This window comes from Prenolepis imparis, unplaced genomic scaffold (genome assembly GCF_030444845.1).
Source record: "Prenolepis imparis isolate NDT839.2.m4 unplaced genomic scaffold, iyPreImpa1.0 SCAF_15, whole genome shotgun sequence".
Taxonomy (NCBI): Eukaryota; Metazoa; Arthropoda; class Insecta; order Hymenoptera; family Formicidae; genus Prenolepis; species Prenolepis imparis.
This window is the reverse complement of record NW_028141173.1, coordinates 1925375-1945622: the sequence shown is the minus strand read 5'-3', so window position 1 is coordinate 1945622 and position 20248 is coordinate 1925375. Positions and strand designations below refer to the sequence as shown.

Here is a 20248-nt window from a genome sequence, read left to right as displayed (position 1 = left end):
CTTGCTCATTGTTAGGCTTAATTAGAAGATTGTCGCAATGACACTATCATGACGTGTGTAATCGCGGCGCGGTGCAATTCTTTTTTTCACCCGGCTACGCTGTGATTCGCGTCAAGGTAGTCGTCTCTTGGCTTCCGCGATAGACTTGCCACTCTTGCGCCAATCGCCCTTGTTAACTTGAGTGTGCTCGGTATCGGAAAGCGAAATCCGTTCTAATATCTGTAAACTTTTTTTCGCACCTTTCGATACTCGCGTACTTAATTCGAAAAAAGTGAACTTAATTGTTTGAACGCTCTTTTGAATGTTGATAATATTTTTATAAAGGATTTTAACATTATCAATTATATAGATAATTAAATTGCAGTAGCTGAATCCTTTCGCGATCTACCTCATATTCTTCATGTAGACGTTAGCGTAATCGTCCGCTGTTACTTCCGCGACATTAGTAAAACGCGAAGCGTTTAAGCGTTAAAACGACACCTGACCGGAAGACACTATCCACCCTGAAATCTTGGGAACGACATACGTTCCTCCGCTGCGAGTACTATCAGAGCGACGAGATTCCGTTTTGCAACAAGATGACTTCGGAGGGTACCTCGGATGATCTAGGCTTGGCTAATTGGGCGCCGGAAATGCCCACCGTACAGGAGATCAGTGAGTCGATGCAGAATTTCGGTACATGGGATTACACCGTATTCGCCGTGATGCTGATCATTTGTGGCTGTATCGGCATCTACTTCGGCTTCGTGAAGAAGTCCTCGGGCGAGGACGAGTACCTGGTCGGCGGAAGAAACATGAAGATGTTTCCGGTCAGCCTCAGCCTAATAGCAAGCTTTATATCGGGTAGAGTTATATTTTCGCATTCTACTAGTCTTTTTCATGCAATTTTTCGTACATTATGCTGCGACAAGAGATTGTTAAAGATAAAAATATAAAAACGCGATGTATGTGTACGAAAAAATGCACGTTTATATATATCTTCATATAAGGAGAAGAAAAATTTGAAAAAATTAATATATACACACACACACACACATATATATATATATATATATTTATTTATTTATTTGTTGTGTTGCGTATGCCTGTGTGGAAAGTTTCCATTTAATCGTTCTTTTTTTTTATGACAAATCATACACTTTTATTCGAGACGATAATAAATCATTAGATTAGATAAGCAGGTAATTAAGTTGTAAATATCTTGTCTCACTTATGCAAATGCTTTAAATATACAATAGGGAAACTACACATAATTACACAAATTGCGCATTATGTGACGCATGTAAAGATGTATTTTTTAAATTTTAAAACGTAAAATAGAGATGAAATTAATTAAATAATTAAAGTATAAAATAACATAATAATAATAAAAAATGTGACGAAAATAATAATATAATAATATTATAATATTTGCTATGTAAGATATCAATTTGCCGAAAAATTTCAAGACTTCATAAAATTATGCTTAATAATAAGTATGTATAGATTCAAAATCTTCCGTACATTTTATATTTTATTTAATTTTAATTTATATATTATCGTGTACGTCATTTCAGGGATGAATCTGTGATTCGAGTCGTAATAATTATTCTATGTCGGGACAAAAGAATTTATTAGATTAATTTCTCTGTCTAATTGCTCACTAATTGTGATTGAACAGGTATCTCGTTGCTGGGTACCTCGACGGAGATTTACGTGCACGGTACAAGCTACCTCTTCGTCAGCTTCACGGTCATCGCCGTCGGTTTCGTCATATCCGCCGTATTCCTGCCGGTTTTCCACGATCTGAAACTCACCAGCACGTACGAATATCTCGAGATGCGTTTCGACAAGAGGATGAGAGTGCTAGGCTCGGTTCTCTTCGCCATCGGTATCGTAAGTAAATTCTTGAAAAAGAGAATAAACGCGCGTATAAACTTTTTTTTTTAAATATGCGCATCTTGAGCGATACAAATAATAATACATGATGTTCTTTTAGATGACTTGGCTTCCGATTGTCATCTACGTACCCGCATTGGCCTTCAATCAAGGTATTTTTTTAAATTGAAATTTAATAAGAAATCAAGAAAATTGACCCTTATCTTCATATTCGCGCCATATATATATTTGATCTCAATTAATTAAATTGATTTGTAAACACATGTGGCTTAAATCGTTATACGTGAGAAAATCATTCCCGACAACTTTATTTTCAGTTACGGGAGTGAACATACACATAATCACGCCTTTTGTATGCATCGTTTGCATATTCTACACTTGTGTGGTAAGTTAAACAAGATCTAAGAGAGGATTATAAATGCGAGACAATTCAGCTAATGACGTGAATATTCAATTTAAGACCGAATATATCTGTGTTTGTTTTCTATATACATATATCTTTTTTGTTATAAAAAGAATATATATAAAATATTTCAAAATCACACCGAAATATCCTTTTAATAGATTTTTTGATTCATTAGTCGATCAATGTCATTTTTTGCAAATTTCCAATTTTTTCATTATATATTTTTGTAAGCATCGAGTTAAAATTCTATAAAAATAAACTTCATCTGATATTACCTGAAGAATTTAGTTTTGTTCATTTTAATTCTAATTTTTAAAGTTTACTTTACGGAAAGTTTTTTTTTCACTTATAACTTTTTTAAAAATTCTTGATTTTATATTTTTACGGAAATTTAAGGAAAAATCATCGCTAAAATTAATCAAAAAATTTGTTAAAAAGATTTAGAGAATGTTCTGTATATATTTTAAATGACAATGAATTACATTTCATAGTCAGATTAGATTGACCCACGTAATGGGTTCTATTAATTAAGGAAATAACTTATTTAGTATTCTGCAGAAAAGATTTTTTATTGCATTTAGGGCGGTCTCAAGGCAGTAGTGTGGACGGATTTCATTCAGACTTTCATGATGTTCGGCTCCATGTTGTTAATTGTAATTAAGGGCACAACCGACGTCGGTGGATTGTCCTTGGTGCTTCGGAGAAATCTAGAATCCGGAAGACTCGAATTTCCAACGTGCGTGCATTCATTCAACGTTAATAATACAGACATCCTGTTTCCGTTACGCTGACACTCGAATAAGCGTAGCTTTACATTGAAAAAAAAAGACTTATAAATGATAAATTACAGTCTTATAAATATTTCTTAGAGACAGATATTTTTAATTTATAAAACATACGATGATAGAAAATACATGTTAGGAGAAATTGAAAGTGCACTTTGGACTAGAAGAGTTTAGAAACACTTTATTACTCCTTCAAATATCCATAACAATATGTTTTTTGTATAATTTTTTGTGCGCTTTATATTTAAAAAAATTTTTTTGTTTAAAATTAGTTTTTATTAATAGATACATTTAATATAATTTTTTTTCTGTGCTTTTTTTATCAGGACTTCTAAATTTTTTATCTGGAGTATATATATTCATCTTACTTAACAGAACAGATTGGAGCCCTTTGACGAGACACACGATTTGGGGACTCACGATAGGCGGTTTCGTACACTGGCTGCAAATCACCGCTATCAATCAAAATATGATTCAACGATACTTGGCGCTCCCTACTTTGCAAACAGCTAGAAGGTATTCTATTCTTTCATAAATTAAAAAATAAATAATTTTTTCACAAAAGCAACAATAATATATTTATCTATAATTGAAATAATTATATACCAATTTAAATATTAGTATTATATATGAAAATTTTTGAGTTTTAAAAAATAAATAAATAAATTTATTTTATACGTATTTATCGATAATTATAAATATATACTACATGCAATAAGTACGTAAATTAATTTCTACGCTGTTATATATATGCATATAGCGCCGTTTTTGACATTTATCCATTTTAGAGCACTCTGGTGTTTTATAGTCGGAGTTATAGCTCTGATTGGCTTGTGCGGATATGCCGGCCTACTGATTTACGCCTGGTATCATGAATGCGATCCACTCACGACCAAGGTAATGTTTATTTAACACGGGACATACAACATCAATTAATGTACGTATATGCATAACACAGCTAGCACGTGCCAAGGATCAATTGCTGCCACTGCTGGTCATGAACATTTTAGGAGAGTTTCCAGGACTGCCCGGTCTCTTTGTGGCTGGCGTGTTCAGTGCCGCACTCAGGTGATTCACATTTACAATTAGTTAATTAAAATACAATGGAGAAATCTGTATAATTATAATAAGAAGATATTAAAAGTCATAATTATTCTCTTTGTTTATAAATGTATGTATATTTGAATTCAACTTTATGATTCTCTTATTTATACATGTATGTATATAATGTATAAATATAAAATATTAAATATATATTTAATATTTTAAAATAATTTAAGTATTATATGTACGTATGTAAGATTATATATTTTTGGGATTCTTTTTTAGTTCACTGTCGACCGGTTTGAACTCCATGGCGGCAGTCGTACTGGAAGACTTCGTCAAGCCTTTCATCAAGACTCCGTTTACACGTAGAGGTGCCGATATCTTTATGAAGCTTACGGTTGTCATTTTGGGCGTGTTGTGCGTCGCCCTCGTCTTCGTCGTCGAACTGGCGGGCAGTCACGTGCTGCAGGTAAACAGATCGGAGACGATTGTCGAATAATTTAAATTAATTTTTTTTCTCTTATATACTTTAAATGAATTTTGTAGTTATCTATAAGCTTAGGCTCCATCACTAACGGACCATCTTTCGGCATTTTTACTATGGGAGTACTGTTACCGTGGATTAATGGCAAGGCATGTCTCTAACATTAATTTTCCTTTGATTTAAATTAATGGAAATAGACATTCGGATTTATCGATAAGAATAAAATAAAAAACCTCTCGTTTTAAATTCACCAGGGTGCTCTGGCCGGAGGACTCGCGGGTTTGAGCTTCATGGGTTGGCTCGGCCTTTCCGCCCAAACGGCTATCTCCAGTGGACAAATTAAGTTAGTGTTAAAATCATCGTTGTACAAGGGGTGTCCTGAAAATCGCAAATATTTTTATTACTTTATTCGAGAACTTTCCTGTTATATTATTTTAATTTGCGAATTTTGGGACACCCTGCATATGATACATATACTCGATGCTATATATCATTATATCTTTATATATTATTTCCTTTCAAAATACAACTACGTCTTTGCAGATTCGATGTGAAACCCGTCACCACGGAGGGATGCACCTACTCGTTCCCGCAGGCGGAGAATTTACTGCTATCTGCACCACCGGATTCAATTCTGGACGACGCGAATAAAGAGTAAGTTTTAGAGAATGTCGTTAAATTTAATTATATATCAATTTAGTGTAGATAGAGATAACTAGTAAAATGGTTATTTCTGAATTTATTAAGATAAAGAATCGATTATACACATTTTATAATATATAGCTTTTATTTAATAGAGAACCATTGGCGTTGTACCGGCTTAGTTATCTTTGGTACACTATGATCGGTGCCATAGTGACTATAAGTGTGGGTCTCCTCGTAACTCTCATTACCTCTCAAAATGTTGAAAAGTTAGATCCGATGCTCCTGGCTCCATTTATAAGAAAATACATGAAGACTGCGAGCAAAGATGTCACGCTCGAAGAGCTTCATCAAGTCAAGGTATTGTATTTTAATTTTTAATTATATTATATTTTTAATTAAATTATTTTATCATTTTTAACTAAATTTCTTCTGATTAAATAATATTTTGTTGTTTCATTTGCTTTCTGTTCGAATCTGGTGATAATTTATTGCCAGCAATATATTGATATTTCACTATTGAGAATGTGCATTGTGCTTTAATATAAATTATTTAGATACTTTTTTATTAATAAAATAATTTTTTAATTAAGATAATATATTAATATATAATAATATAATACTTTTTAATATATTAATATTAATATAATAACAATAATAATATAATAATAAAATAATATTTTTAATATACCTGATTTATTATTTGCATTAGATTGCAAACTCTGAGAAGAACGAAAAGGTGGCATCTCCCACTATTAACGAAGACGATAAATTATTAGAAGCGGCTACGACATGATACACGATTGTAATATACAGTTAAGTTATAAAATTAATCATATTATTGAATTTTCGAATGTATTAAAAAAAATAGTATGTTTTGATGGCATCGATTTGTGTTAGAACCTAATGAAGTTAGAATTAAACAGAAGTTTTGTACAAAGTTTTTACATGTGATACTATACTTCTGATAATGCATTTTGCGAAAATTATTATAAGTCGTGGATATTGTTTTTACTTAAGCGCCCTGCAATAAAGAATACCAAGAGATTGTACAATATAATAATTTCACGAATTATTAATTAAATTTATTAATTATTTTACATTATATTATATAATTCTATAATAATTTTTAAAAATAATATCTAAAAAATATAAAAGATACATAGTATTCTATTCAATATTTATTATCCAGGTAAATAGAATTTTAAATTAATAAAAACAAGTCTCTTTCTCTCGATATGTCACTGAAAACTTTAATTATCACAGATATTTGTTAAATAAATATTAAATAATATAATAATATAGTTTCTTACAGGATTATTTCTGAATTAAAATTCGCGGTTGCGTTCGCGCGCAACTTCAATTGGCAAATTATAACATGAGTTATCCCATCTATGATCTATGTATAATCAGTGATATGTGTTTCACGCGTTTTGGCGGAACGGTTAGTGATAAAAGAAAAAAAAAACTTTCTCAATTTGTGTCTATTAAAACGGTAAACGTATTGCAAATGTGTTGATATCAATCATCGTGAAACAATCGTGATGATTGGGTTTTATTAGCGTCGCGTATTTTTACGACACGTTACGCAATCGCTGGTGAAAAAACGCTTTGCAGGTTATGTTTATCAATCCTTTTCAGCGATCTGTGCTTCACAAACTTTTCTAATTTCACTCTGCAATAGAGCCAAGTGTCATTGAACGTCGAGGATCGTCATAAATCAGGCGAAATGGCAGACAAAGCGGAGAGTGTCAATCAGGATTTCAACGTAAATGGTGAGTGAGAGAGAAAGAGAGATTACATATGTAAATTTAATACATTTATTATCGTCATTGAACTTTATACATGATGTATAGAGTTCAATGATTATCATTTTTATGATACATTGCATTTCATATACATGGTATCTCACTATTTTATACATCGATCTTTCTGTATATTTCGTTGAATTTTTATAAATTTTATTTACAGACGTCAATCATGGTATGCGAATTCAACGGTGGTGTCGTAATCGTAATAGGCGCCGATTCCGGGGACACAACTGGGTAAAATATATACTTAATTAAACAAAATTGTATTTATCGAATTGTATTTACATTTTTTTATAATTAATTCAAATAATTATTCTAGGGCTTCCGTTTCCAATCGTTACGCTGACAAATTTGACACGAGTGACTGATAACATTCACTGTTGTCGTTCCGACTAATTATCAGCTTTGCACACCCAGGTAATTGCTAACATCGTAGCTTACCATTTATGAGTGCATCAGTAAGATCAGGAGATCTATGAATAATTGTCATTTTCTATACTAACAAAAGTGCGTTGTCAAAGAAAATTCAATTCTTAATAATAACTTGGACTTTTTACATTTCTTTTCCAGCGCTCGTGTTAGCCATGGCTCGTGACGGAAGTAGCGGCGGTGTCATAAGGACCGGAGTGATCACGGAGAAGGGAATCGAGAGGAAAGTCATAATGGGCAATGAATTGCTTCGACGAAGGATGAAGAATTATGTTATTAAATATTTGCTTGTCGCAACAGACATTTAAGGTATCTATTTCTAGAAATCTATACGTGAGATATGCATGTTCTGCATTTGCTAATTAAAATTAAAGAGAAAATCGTACGATTACGTGCTTTACTTCTCGATATTTATCCTGTAAATACGATACTTTTATCCTAAAGTACTGACTGAAAAACATTTGATTATGATTCGTCAATCAATCGTGAAGGACCTAGTGGAAATTAGGAAATTGATTCCGCTGGTCATTATTGTAAGATGCGACGATTTCGATCAGGAGAACTCTTCGTCGTTACTGCGTGCACTCCCGCCTCGGTCTTAGCTTTATTAGATTTCATATGCTGAACAAGACTCTCATGTGTTGAAATTATTGTCGATCCTACGTTAGATTAAACACGTATCCGTACTCTTAATGCTAAATTTAGGTCGTATTATCTATTTACGAATCTTTGACTGTGGCGTATAAATCCGTCGGTTGGTCATTTCGTATTCCATACTTGCTCATTGGTAGGCTTAATTAGAAGATTGTCACAATAACACTGTCACGACACTAGCATGTAATTGCGGCGCGATGCAATTATCTTTTTCACCCGGCTATGGGTGATATGATTCGCATCAAAGTAGTCGTCTTTTGGCTTTCGCGAAGACTGCCACTCTTGCATTAATCGCCTTTGTTAACTTGAGTGTGCTTGATAAAGCGGAAAGCCAAATCCGTTCTAATATCTGTAAACTTTTTTTTGCACCTTTCGATACTCGCGTACTTAATTCGAAAAAAGTGAACTTAATCGACTAAACGCTCTTTCAAATGTTGACAAAATTTTTATAAACGTTTTTACCATTATCAATTATACAGATAACTAAATTGCAATAGACCGGAAGACCCTTTCCACCCTGAAATCTTGGGAACGACGTTCCTTCGCTGCGAGTACTCTACCAGAGCGACGAGATTCCGTTTTGCAACAAGATGACTTCGGAAGGTACCTCGGATGATCTAGGCTTGGTCAGTTGGGCGCCGGAAATGCCCACCGTACAGGAGATCAGTGAGTCGATGCAGAATTTCGGTACATCGGATTACACCGTATTCACCGTGATGCTGATCGCCTGTGGCATCGTCGGCATCTACTTCGGCTTCGTGAAGAAGTCCTCGGGCGAGGACGAGTACTTAGTCGGCGGAAGGAACATGAAGATGTTTCCGATCAGCCTCAGCCTGATAGCAAGCTTTATGTCGGGTAGAGCTATATTTTCGCATTCTACTAGTTTTTTTTCGTAAATTTATATATATTTATATTTTGGCTTAATATGTATTTTTTAATAAGATACATTTCTGTTTCGAATTTACCATATTTGTCAATCATTTTAATGAAAATAGACTGATATTTTACGATATTTTTCTCATGTTTTTTCTGATTATGTGAGAAGAATAGTCTTTAATTCAGCATATATATATATATATCCGAATTCGTGATTCGAGTCGTAAAAATTACAGTATGTCGGGAGAAAAAGAATTGTTTCATCAAATTAATCTCTCTCTCTTTTTCTAATCGCTCACGATTGATTGAACAGGTATCACGTTTCTGAGTACTTCGACGGAGATTTACATACATGGTACGAGTTACCTCTTCATCGGTTGCGGGGCCATCATCGTCGGTTTTGTCATGTCCATCGTATTCCTGCCGGTTTTCCACGATCTCAAGCTCACTAGCACGTACGAATACCTCGAGAAGCGGTTCGACAAAAGAGTGAGAGTGCTAGGCTCAGTGCTCTTCGCCATCGGTATCGTAAGTCAATCCTTGAAAAAGAGAATCGTATAACCGCGTATAAACTTTTTTTTTTTTTTCCTCGAAAATATGCGCATCTCGAGCAGGGACCCGGACCGAACCGGAACCAAAATCGATTGTTCCATAATTATTCTTTTTAGTAGAACCGAAATCGTAAATTGTATTGAAATTCTATTAAATTTATAACACCGGAACCATAACCAGACCGTTAAATTATTTTCGGTTTACAGTTTTTTTCGATATTTTTTTCTACTTTTGCGTAGTAGACAGAAATGTCATGATAACTGCGTTCTTAAAGTGCAGTACAATTAAAAATAAATTATTTTTTAAATGTTCTGAAATACATGTATTATCGCAATAACGATAGCTGTAAGGATAGTATGTTTTCCGTTATACATATATGTATATGTATAATATGAAGTGTTTTTTATTTATATGTCATAAAAATTAATGATAATTTTTTAAAGTAATATAATTTAAAAATTAATTTAATTAGAAAAACGAAATGTAAAAATTTTAAAAACCGGAACTATAACCGAAAAAATCGTAATCGGTTTCGGTTTCATTTATTTATTAAAAAACCGAAACTGGAACCGGAACAGTTATTAAATATTTTATTAAACCGTAACCGAAACCGAACCCTAATTTTGTTTCGATCCGGATCCCTGATCTCGAGCGATACAAATAATACACTATGTTCTTTTAGATTACTTCGCTTCCGATTGTCATCTACACACCTGCATTGGCCTTCAATCAAGGTATTTCTTTCAAACGAAAATTTAATAAGAAATCGAGAAAATTGATCCTTTCATCTTCATATTTGCGCCATATATATATTTGATCTCAATTAATTAAATTGATTTGTAAACACATGTGGCTTAAATCGTTATACGTGAGAAATCATTCCCGACAACTTTATTTTCAGTTACGGGAGTGAACGTACACATAATCACGCCTTTTGTATGCATCATTTGCATATTCTACACTTGTGTGGTAAGTTAAACGAGATCTAAGAGAGGCTTATAAATGCGAGATAAGCTCAGTAATGACGCTAATATTCAATTTAAGACCGAATATATCTGTGTTTGTTTTCTATATATATCTTTTTTGTTGTAAAAAGAATATATATAAAATATTTCAAAATCACACCGAAATATCTTTTTAATAGATTTTTTTATTCATTAGTCAATCAATGCCATTTTTTGCAAGTTTCCAACTTATTCATTATATATTTTTGTAAGCATCGAGTTAAAATTCTATAAAAATAAACTTCATCTGATATTACCTGAAGAATGTAGTTTTGTTCCTTTTAATTTAAATTTTTAAAGTTTACTTTACGGAAAGTTTTTTTTCACTTATAACTTTTTCAAAAATTATTGACTCGATATTTTTATTAAGGAAAAATTATCCCTAAAATTAATCAAAAAATCTGTTAAAAGGATTTAGAATGTTCTGTATATATTTTAAATGACAATGAGTTACATTTCAGTCAAATTAGATTGACACGTAATGGGTTCTATTAACTATAAGGAAATAACTTATTTAATATTCTACAGAAAATATTTTTTTGTTGCATTTAGGGCGGTCTCAAGGCGGTAGTGTGGACGGATTTCATTCAGACTTTCATGATGTTCGGTTCCATGTTGTTATTTATAATTAAGGGCACAGCCGACGTCGGTGGATTGTCCTTGGTGGTTCAGAGAAATATCGAATCCGGAAGACTCGAATTACCATCGTGCGTACATTTATTCAACGTTAATAATACAAACGTCCCATTTCCGTTATCCTGACATTCGAATAAGCGTTTACATTAAAGAAAAAAATTAAGACTTATAAATGATATAAATTATAGTTTTATAATTATTTTTAAAAGACAGACGTGTTTTAATTTTATAAAACACGATGATTGAAAATATATTTTTAATTAGGACACATTAAAAGTGCACTTTGGATCAAGAGTTTGGAAACAGTTTATTCCTTCATATATTCATAACAATGTGTTTTATTTAGTATGCGCTTTATATTAAAATTTTTTTGTTTAAAATTAGTTTTTGTTAATAAATGGATTTAATATAATTTTTCTTTATTTTTTTATCGGTGTTTTCAAATTTTTGGCCTGGAATATATATTATCATCTTGCGTACAGAACGGATTGGAGCCCTTTTACGAGACACACGATTTGGGGACTCACGATAGGCACTTTCGTACACTGGTTGCAAGTTGGCGCCATCAATCAAAACATGATTCAACGATACTTGGCGCTCCCTACTTTACAATCAGCTAGAAGGTATTCTACTCTTTCATAAAATAAAAAATAAATAATTTTTTTACAAAAGAACAATACATTTACCTATAATTGAGATAATTATATATACTAATTTAAATATTAGTATTATATATAAGAGTTTTCGAGCTTTAAAAAAATAATTTTTTTTTCATACGTCTTGTATGTTACCAATAATTATAAATACATACATACAACACGCAATAAATTATGCAAATTAATTTCTTTACTTTTATATACATTGACAATTATGCGTTTTAGAGCACTCTGGTGTTTTATAGTCGGAGGTTTAATTCTGATTGGTTTGTGCGGATATGCCGGTCTACTGATTTACGCTTGGTATCACGAATGCGATCCACTCACGACCAAGGTAATGTTTATTTAACCCAGGACATTGAACATTGATTAATGTACGTACGCATAACACAGCTGGCACGTACTAAGGATCAATTGCTGCCACTGCTGATCATGGATGTTTTAGGAGAGTTTCCAGGACTAACCGGTCTTTTTGTGGCTGGCGTGTTTAGTGCCGCACTCAGGTGATTCACATTTACTATTAATTAATTGAAATTAAATTGAGAAATCTGTATAATTACAATAAGAATATTAAATTCACACATACAGCTATCTCTTTTATATTTTTATATATTTTTAGGAATTTTTTTTTAGTACACTGTCGACCGGTTTAAACTCCATGGCGGCAGTCGTACTGGAAGACTTCGCCAAGCCCTTCATCAAGACTCCGTTTACACGTAGAGGTGCCGATATCTTTATGAAGCTTACTGTCGTCATTTTGGGCGTGACGTGCGTCGCCCTCGTCTTCGTTGTCGAAAAGACGGCTAGTCATGTGCTGCAGGTAACAGGTCGGAGACGACTGTCGAGTAATTTAAATCGATTTTTTTTTCTCTCACATACTCTGAATGAATTTTGTAGTTAATCATAATCCTAGAGGCCATTACTAGTGGACCGTCTCTCGGCATCTTTACCATGGGAATACTGTTACCGTGGATTAATGGCAAGGCATGTTTCTAACAATAATTTTCCTTTGATTTAAATTAATGGAAATAGACATTCGGATATGTCGATAAAAATAAAATAAAAACTCTCTCGTTTTAAAATCATCAGGGTGCTCTGGCTGGAGGATTCGCGGGTCTGGGTTTTATGAGTTGGCTTGGCTTTTCCGCGGCTATCTCCAGTGGACAAATTAAGTTAGTATTAAAATCATCATTGTACAAGGTGTCCTGAAAATCGCAAATATTTTTATTACTTTATTCGAGAACTTTCCTGTCATATTATTTTAATTTGCGAATTTCGGGACACCCTGCATATGATACATACACTCGATGCTGTATATCATTATATCTTTATATATTGTTTCTTTTCGAAATACAACCATGACTTTGCAGATTCGATGAAAAACCCGTCACTACGGAGGGATGCACCTACTCGTTTCCGCACGCGAATTTATCTGTAACATCGGATTCACATCTAAACGATGCGAATGGAAAGTAAGTTTTAGAGAGTGTAATTTAATTACATACAAATTAGATAGAGATAACTGATAGAAGAATATTGTTGAGTTTATTAAGATAAAGAATCGATTATATAATATATAGCTATTTTATAATATATAGTTGTCATTTAATAGAGAATCATGGGCATTGTACCGTCTCAGTTATCTTTGGTACACTATGATCGGTGGCTTAGTGACTATATGCGTCGGTCTCCTCGTAACTCTCATTACCTCTCAAAATGTTGAAAAGTTAGATCCGATGCTCCTGGCTCCGTTTATAAGAAAATATATGAGGACTGCGAGCAAAGATGTTACGCTAGAAGAGCTTCAAGTCAAGGTATTGCTCATTTAAATTTTTAATTATTGTATTATATTTTTAATTAAATTATCTTATTATTTTTAACTAAATCTCTTTTGATTAAATAACATTTCGTTATTTCGTTTGCTTTCTGTTCGAATCTGGAGATAATTTATTGCTAGCAATATATTGATAGTTTGTTTACTATTGAGAATGTGTTGCGCGCTTCAATATTATAAATTATTTAGATACTTTTTTATTAATAAAATAAAATTTTATAATATATTAATATTAATATAATAGTATTCTTTTATTATATTAATATAATAATGATATAATAATGATAATAATAAAATAATATTTTTAATACATTTGATTTATTATTTCAATAGATTGCAAATTCTGAAAAGGACGAAAATATGGCATCTCGCACTATTAACGAGGATGATAAATTATTATAAAAACCACTTCGACATGATATGCAGCTGCAATATACAGTTAAGTTATAAAATTAATCCTATTATTGAATTTTCAAATGTATTAAAAAAATATCGAGTGTGTTTCGATGGTATCGATATATATTAGAACCTAATGTAAGTTAAAACTAAACAGAAGCTTCGTACAAAGTTTATACATGTCATACTACTTATTTTTGGTAGTGTTATTATATATGCAATATGAAAATTATTATAGGTTATGGATATCTTTTACTTAATTCCCATGCAATAAAGAAGAGAACTAAGAGATTGCATAATACAACAATTTTACGAATTATTAATTAAATTTTATTGTTTTACATTTTCCATTATATCGTATAATGATTCAAAAAATATAATATTATATAATGATTTAAAAAATATGTAGAAAACATATGAGATTATTTTATTCAGTATTTATTATCTAGGTAAATAGAATTTTAAATTAGCAAAAACAAATTCTCTTGATAATTATTGAAAATCATTGAAAACAGAAGCTTCGTACAAAGTTTATACATGTCATACTATTTACTTTTGGTAGTGTTATTATATATGTAATATTATGAAAATTATTATAGGTTGTTATGGATATCTTTTACTTAATTCCCATGCAATAAAGAAGAGAACTAAGAGATTGCATAATACAACAATTTTACGAATTATTAATTAAATTTTATTGTTTTACATTTTACATTATATCATATAATGATTCAAAAAATATAATATTATATAATGATTTAAAAAATATGTAGAAAACATAACAGATTATTTTATTCAGTATTTATTATCTAGGTAAATAGAATTTTAAATTAGCAAAAACAAATTCTCTTGATAATCATTGAAAATCATTGAAAAATATAAAATAATATAATGTCTTACAGAATTGTTTCGGTAAAATTCGCGGTTGCTCTCGCGCGCAACTTCAATTGGCAATTTATAACATGAGTTATCCCATCTATGTATAATCAGTGATATGTGTTTCACGCGTTTTGGCGCAACGGTTAGTGATGAAAGAAGAAAAAAAAGTTTCTCAATTTGTCGATTAAAACGGTAACCGTATTGCAAGTGTGTTGATATCAATCATCGTGGAACAATCGTGATGATGAGTTTTATTATCGTCGCGTATTTTTATGACGCGTTACGTAATCGTTCGTGACAGAACGCTTTGTAGGTTACGTTCCGCCATGAAGGTTATGTTTATCAATCCTTTCCGGCGATTCGCTGTGCTTCGCGAACTTTCCTAATTTCACCCTGCAATCGAGCCAAGTGTCATCGAACGTTTCTACTAAATAAATGTTTCTTGTCTGCAGTCGAGGATCATCGTAAAGTCCGGCGAAATGGCAGACGAAGCGGAGAACATCAATCAGGATTCCGGCGTAGATGGTGAGTGAGAGAGAAAACGAGAGATAATTATATATGTAAATTTAATACATCTATTATCATTTTAATGATGCATTGTATTTCACATACATGGTGTCTCATTATTTCAGACACGTGTATCTTATATGTCAATCTTTCTGTACAGATCTGGACCTCTGTGAAGCTAATTATTAATAGAGTTTTGACTCTTTTCTAAAGAGTTCTCGAGTTCCTGATATGTTTCAAAAAGAGTTCTCTTGAACATAAAAAATAAGAGTTTCTAAAGATATGGAGTGTTAACTTCAAGTTTCCGCAACAAGAAAATTGATTATACTTTTTTTATTTTAACAGGAACTTATTTGAAGAATATTTTTCAATATTGAGATGCTATTCAGAACTTTACAAAAAAAAAAAAAAAACATTAGATTAAAAAAGGAATTTTAATTCCTGAAATAAAAAATAGCGAAAACTTATTTCAAATTTATTGATTCGAGAAAAAATATAAAGATTAACCATTATTAAAACGTATCAAGAACTCTAAAACTTTTTTGAGCAGAGGCTCATTAATACTATTAATTATATTTTATATTATATAATTTCTGAAGATGGGATATTATCTTCACAGAGGTAGGATGATTTAAGAAAGAAAACAATGTAAGAGAATTTGATAATATTTATTGTCAGTATATCATTCTTGATCTCTTTTATCTTGTATTAGTAGAAAAGTGTTATATCACTTGCCAAGCGGAAAATATTATAAGAAACTTCCAAGCCAGATGTGGATGATAATGTTACATTATCATCCACATCTGGCTTTTACTCTGTGGCCCGGTTAAATTTAAATTTGTTTTACGTCAGTATGAAACATCTTTTACTAATTCTTATAGTCGTTACACATATTACACTGTTGCGAATGATAAGTAAATCAAGGAGTGAGATAAGATCCAGGGGTTTAGTTTAGATGCAAATGTAAGGCTAATATTATGCAACTCAGAGTTTGTAAAAATTCTTTACGAACATATTTGATATATACAAATAAATACGTTTATGGATTTTTGGATTTTTTTGATTAGCTAAATATTAGTATTGTCAGTGTTTTTTATTTTTATTTTTTTTTTTTATTTATGAAATAGATATAATAATGAATGTCCGACTCCTCATTCAAGAATTCGCTCTTGTATGTACTATTGTACGTATTAAATTATTCTAAAAATATATACTATTTATCTTCGACTTATCTTCTGCTTTTATGATACATACATAATTTGATACACAGTCCGTGGGACTTGAAATTCGCGATCTTGCAGGCTTATCCCTTAAAGCGTATCTTTGGAATTAGTAAGAAAATATCTGTATAGAGAGAGAACGATTTTTTTTTTTTTCGTGTAATGAGATTAGAATATTCGACGTTGTACGTGCGAGTAGAACTCTTGTCGTTGTGGAAGACGCGCTTCTTACGTTCGGATAGAACGCGAAACGTTAATAAATATCTAGAGAGACTATACTGCTGAGCCCTATGTCGCCCACTCGGGGAACTCCGATAATTTGAATACGTATGTACCCCACGTGGAGAAGGCCGCCACGGTGATGACGAGAGTGACGATACTGGGCCCGATACCGGCGATTATAAAATCCCTCGTCTTTATACGTCCCGCTGCGCTGGCGATCGCATTCGGAGGGGTCCCGACTGGCAAGTGAAACGAAAACGAGCAGCACAGAGCCGCTGGCAGCATCAAGTACAAGGGATGTATTCTGATGGCCACGCACTGAAAAAAAAGAGAAGTTTTGTCGTCAAAATCATCTTTGACTCATGCCGCTTATAAGGTGGAAATTGAATGGATTTTTTATCCTCTCGTTATACCGAAGATAAAATATTGCTGAAGAGAGAAGAGGGACAAGAACTCTACCATTAAAAAATAGATGTAGAAAGAATAATACATAGAATTGGATAATATAAATTATATATAGATTTCCTGATATTATAAATTATTCTTTAATAATATAAAAGATATTGATTATATGTGAATTATGTATATATATATATATATATATATATATATATATATATATATATATATTTTGCTGCTTTACTCACCATTTCTGCTAATACTGGCAGTATAATATTCGCGACGGCCACATTAGACGTCAATTCCGTCACGTTCTCGGCGAAGAGGCAGACGATCAGCAATATCGCCACCACGTTAATCTTCTGCAGACCGATCAAAGACTGACCGAGCATCGCCGATAAACCCGACGTGGTACTACCTGCAGAGATGGCGAATCCGCCGCCTAGCACGAATATCAGACTCCAATGCATCTTCTGGTTGATCATCTTCCACGTTATCAGACTGGGTGACGGTTTCATGGGCCGTTTATGTGGATCTTTGTCGAACGCGTGCAGGAAATCGAGTTTCGACGGAATGATGAAGAACAATATCGTCACGCATATCGCAGCCGTGGAATCTTTGACGGGTCTACGAATTTTGAAAAATCATGTAAAATAATTAAAATGATTTTTTATTACTTTCTTGTCCTTCAGTTACGTTCGTGGTAATGTGTAATAATGTCTAATTTTAAGAAGACGAATATATTTCGTACTATAAGCGCGATACTCACAACTTCGTGATATAACCGGCCCAACCCGGCATGAATCCGGGACTTCTGAAGAACCACAGCAACACCACGAGGATAAATAAAACACCCACCGAAGATTCGTGCCACGTGATCGGCCCGAGCTCTTTGTATCTCTTATCAACGACCGCAGCCGCGACACGCTCGCCCTGCTTACCGATGTCTATGGCGCGGGCATCTTTGCTCTCCGGTCTGAAGAGACCCATGTACATCACTTGCAACCACAACCACGTGAGGAAGCTCATTAGCAACATGGGCGGTACTGAATACAGCATCCAAGAGGCGAAATTTATGCCAGGGCTGTCGGGAAAACGTCTGGAAAAAACGAAAGCGAATCATACATCGCTCCTTCGAAGGGACAGGTTGCTAGATTTGCTGCAGTGTACGTACTTCTCCAGGAAGCCTTTCAACGTTAAATTGGTACCGCTGCCGACGATGGTACCGATACCACCTAGACTGGACGCGTAAGCTGCGACGAGATAGTACACCAAGGTGCTATGCGTCGGTCTTTTACTTCTAAAAAACATAGAATTCGAATGAAATATGTATGAGCACGTGGAGTTATTTTTTTACGAATTTTTTATATTAATATTCGGAAATTAAATATATTCAGAAAATGAAAAATGATAAAAGAGAGAGAAGATGTGAATATATGACGATAACTATTTACGTTTCTGCATCCGTCTCTTCAGCCACTCCGTCTTTCTGGATAAACATGTTCCCGAGCCCTTGCTGAAGTGAATTTACAACATTATTCTCCTTCGCGTTTCTATAATTAAAAGAAAAATAGAAACTTACCGCTTCGAGTTCTATTAGAACCGTTTCCATTATGGGTATCATCATGGCTGTGGCGGCAGTGTTCGAAATCCACATCGAGAGGAACATTGTCACGAAAAACAGACCCAACGTTAGCCTGGAAATGTATTAATTTAATTAATTAAAATAATTGATTTGTTTATGTAAAAAAATTGCATAAATTTTATCTACGACATTTATTGACATTCTACAATATTTTTGATATTTAATCTTGTCGAAAAACGAGTTTCACGAGTGGGCTTGAGAAACCGAAAACAACTGATTTAATTAAATACCTTCGATGACTACAACCGATAGTCTTGATGATGAGTAACGCTACTCGCATGTGCAAGCCGGAGTTCTCGATGACCACCGCGATCACTAGACTGCCCAGAAACATCATCGTGGTGTCGTTCATATAGCACAGGCAGGTCTCGTTGGTGGACATGATGCCCATCAGGGGATACAGGACCACCGGGATCATGCCTGTGACCGGTAATGGTAGGACCTCGGTCACCCAGAACATCGCCATCACCGCAACGACGTATAAACATTTCAATGCGAGGGGCTACCTCCGGAAAAAATGAATGAAAGTTATCCTTTAACTCTTTCCATTCTTTCGACTCTTCCGGTTCCAACAAATTATCGTACTAATTTGCACATGTTCTCTTTAATATACTATTGCTCTAGATGTACCTCTGCTTCATTTATCTTTAATTTAATTTATTGAATTTATTAAAAGGTTATTGCCACAATTAATTAACATACCTTTTCACTCTCCATCGTCAGTATCGGGATCAAAATTAATGGCCATATTATCACGATGAAGGATCGCCAATAAATGGCTAGGAACTTTAGTAATAATCTGCAGAGTCCGACATTTTTTCTAAAATTACAAAAAAATATTGAGCAGCGGAATACGCTTTAGATATCAGAGATATAAACATGTCTCACCCCCTGTCTCTCTCCTTCTCTCCGGACTCAATAATCTCCGGATACGGATCTTCCGATCTGGTGGCCATTGTCCCTCACTGAAATTAAGTTGGAACAATTTGAAATGCGTTTTTAATACTCTATATATACATATATCTGTCGCACAGAATAATTCTTTTATAAAACATTGTCTTCTTGTAACAAAATCGCGTTGAAATTTCGAAAAGACAACAAAATTTCATCCTCTTTCTTTCTCGATGCTATTTTTAAGTCTTATTATAAAAAATCTTATGTAAAGTTATATATAATGTGTGATAAACATATTGTAAAGGTCAATAGTTTTTATCGAGATTTCAACAATTTCTTTACAGAAAGACAACGTTATGAAAGAGAATATAGTTTTATTATGTTTTTTTTTT

At 33.1% G+C, this 20248-nt stretch overlaps 4 protein-coding genes across 6 annotated transcripts in view; 3 read left to right on the top strand and 1 right to left on the bottom strand.

Moving 5' to 3' along the window:
- Positions 1-112: 112 nt before the first annotated feature.
- On the top strand, positions 113-6317 carry LOC145945780 (sodium-coupled monocarboxylate transporter 1-like). The gene is made up of 14 exons (XM_083054922.1): positions 113-843; positions 1661-1875; positions 1979-2030; positions 2196-2263; positions 2866-3020; positions 3445-3585; positions 3858-3966; positions 4028-4137; positions 4399-4585; positions 4663-4749; positions 4855-4943; positions 5144-5254; positions 5398-5602; positions 5955-6317. Exons 1-14 carry the CDS (start codon positions 579-581, stop codon positions 6036-6038), a joined length of 1878 nt encoding a protein of 625 aa, XP_082911048.1. The 5' UTR covers positions 113-578; the 3' UTR covers positions 6039-6317.
- Positions 6318-6555: 238 nt separating this feature from the next.
- Positions 6556-14494, top strand: LOC145945782 (sodium-coupled monocarboxylate transporter 1-like). Of its 2 annotated transcripts, XM_083054924.1 has the most exons (19): positions 6564-7017; positions 7214-7287; positions 7373-7470; positions 7624-7791; positions 8616-8991; positions 9326-9540; positions 10247-10298; positions 10466-10533; positions 11121-11275; positions 11687-11827; positions 12086-12194; positions 12254-12363; positions 12494-12680; positions 12758-12844; positions 12950-13032; positions 13231-13332; positions 13473-13674; positions 14028-14132; positions 14329-14494. In XM_083054924.1, exons 5-18 carry the CDS (start codon positions 8727-8729, stop codon positions 14094-14096), a joined length of 1845 nt encoding a protein of 614 aa, XP_082911050.1. In that variant the 5' UTR covers positions 6564-7017; positions 7214-7287; positions 7373-7470; positions 7624-7791; positions 8616-8726; the 3' UTR covers positions 14097-14132; positions 14329-14494. The 2 variants fall into 2 exon arrangements, with proteins under 2 accessions (XP_082911051.1, XP_082911050.1); XM_083054925.1 differs by lacking the exons at positions 14028-14132; positions 14329-14494 and having other exon boundaries at positions 6556-7017; positions 13459-13666.
- Positions 14495-14968: 474 nt separating this feature from the next.
- Positions 14969-20248, top strand: part of Pig-s (phosphatidylinositol glycan anchor biosynthesis class S) — a 24444-nt gene continuing 19164 nt past the window's right edge. The window contains exons 1-2 of the mRNA XM_083054928.1: positions 14969-15161; positions 15422-15494. Of these exons, the coding sequence (XP_082911054.1) occupies positions 15449-15494 (46 nt within the window). The 5' untranslated portion in view covers positions 14969-15161; positions 15422-15448. The remainder of the gene's footprint in view (positions 15162-15421; positions 15495-20248) is intronic.
- LOC145945784 (protein I'm not dead yet-like) overlaps positions 16126-20248 on the bottom strand; it is a 16395-nt gene continuing 12272 nt past the window's right edge. For both annotated transcript variants that reach the window (XM_083054927.1, XM_083054926.1), the window contains exons 2-10: positions 19851-19927; positions 19665-19782; positions 19193-19464; positions 18900-19014; positions 18772-18833; positions 18492-18617; positions 18087-18416; positions 17566-17944; positions 16126-17236 (exon numbers count right to left, since the gene is read on the bottom strand). In XM_083054927.1, the coding sequence (XP_082911053.1) occupies positions 16985-17236; positions 17566-17944; positions 18087-18416; positions 18492-18617; positions 18772-18833; positions 18900-19014; positions 19193-19464; positions 19665-19782; positions 19851-19918 (1722 nt within the window). In that variant the 5' untranslated portion in view covers positions 19919-19927 and the 3' untranslated portion in view covers positions 16126-16984. The remainder of the gene's footprint in view (positions 17237-17565; positions 17945-18086; positions 18417-18491; positions 18618-18771; positions 18834-18899; positions 19015-19192; positions 19465-19664; positions 19783-19850; positions 19928-20248) is intronic.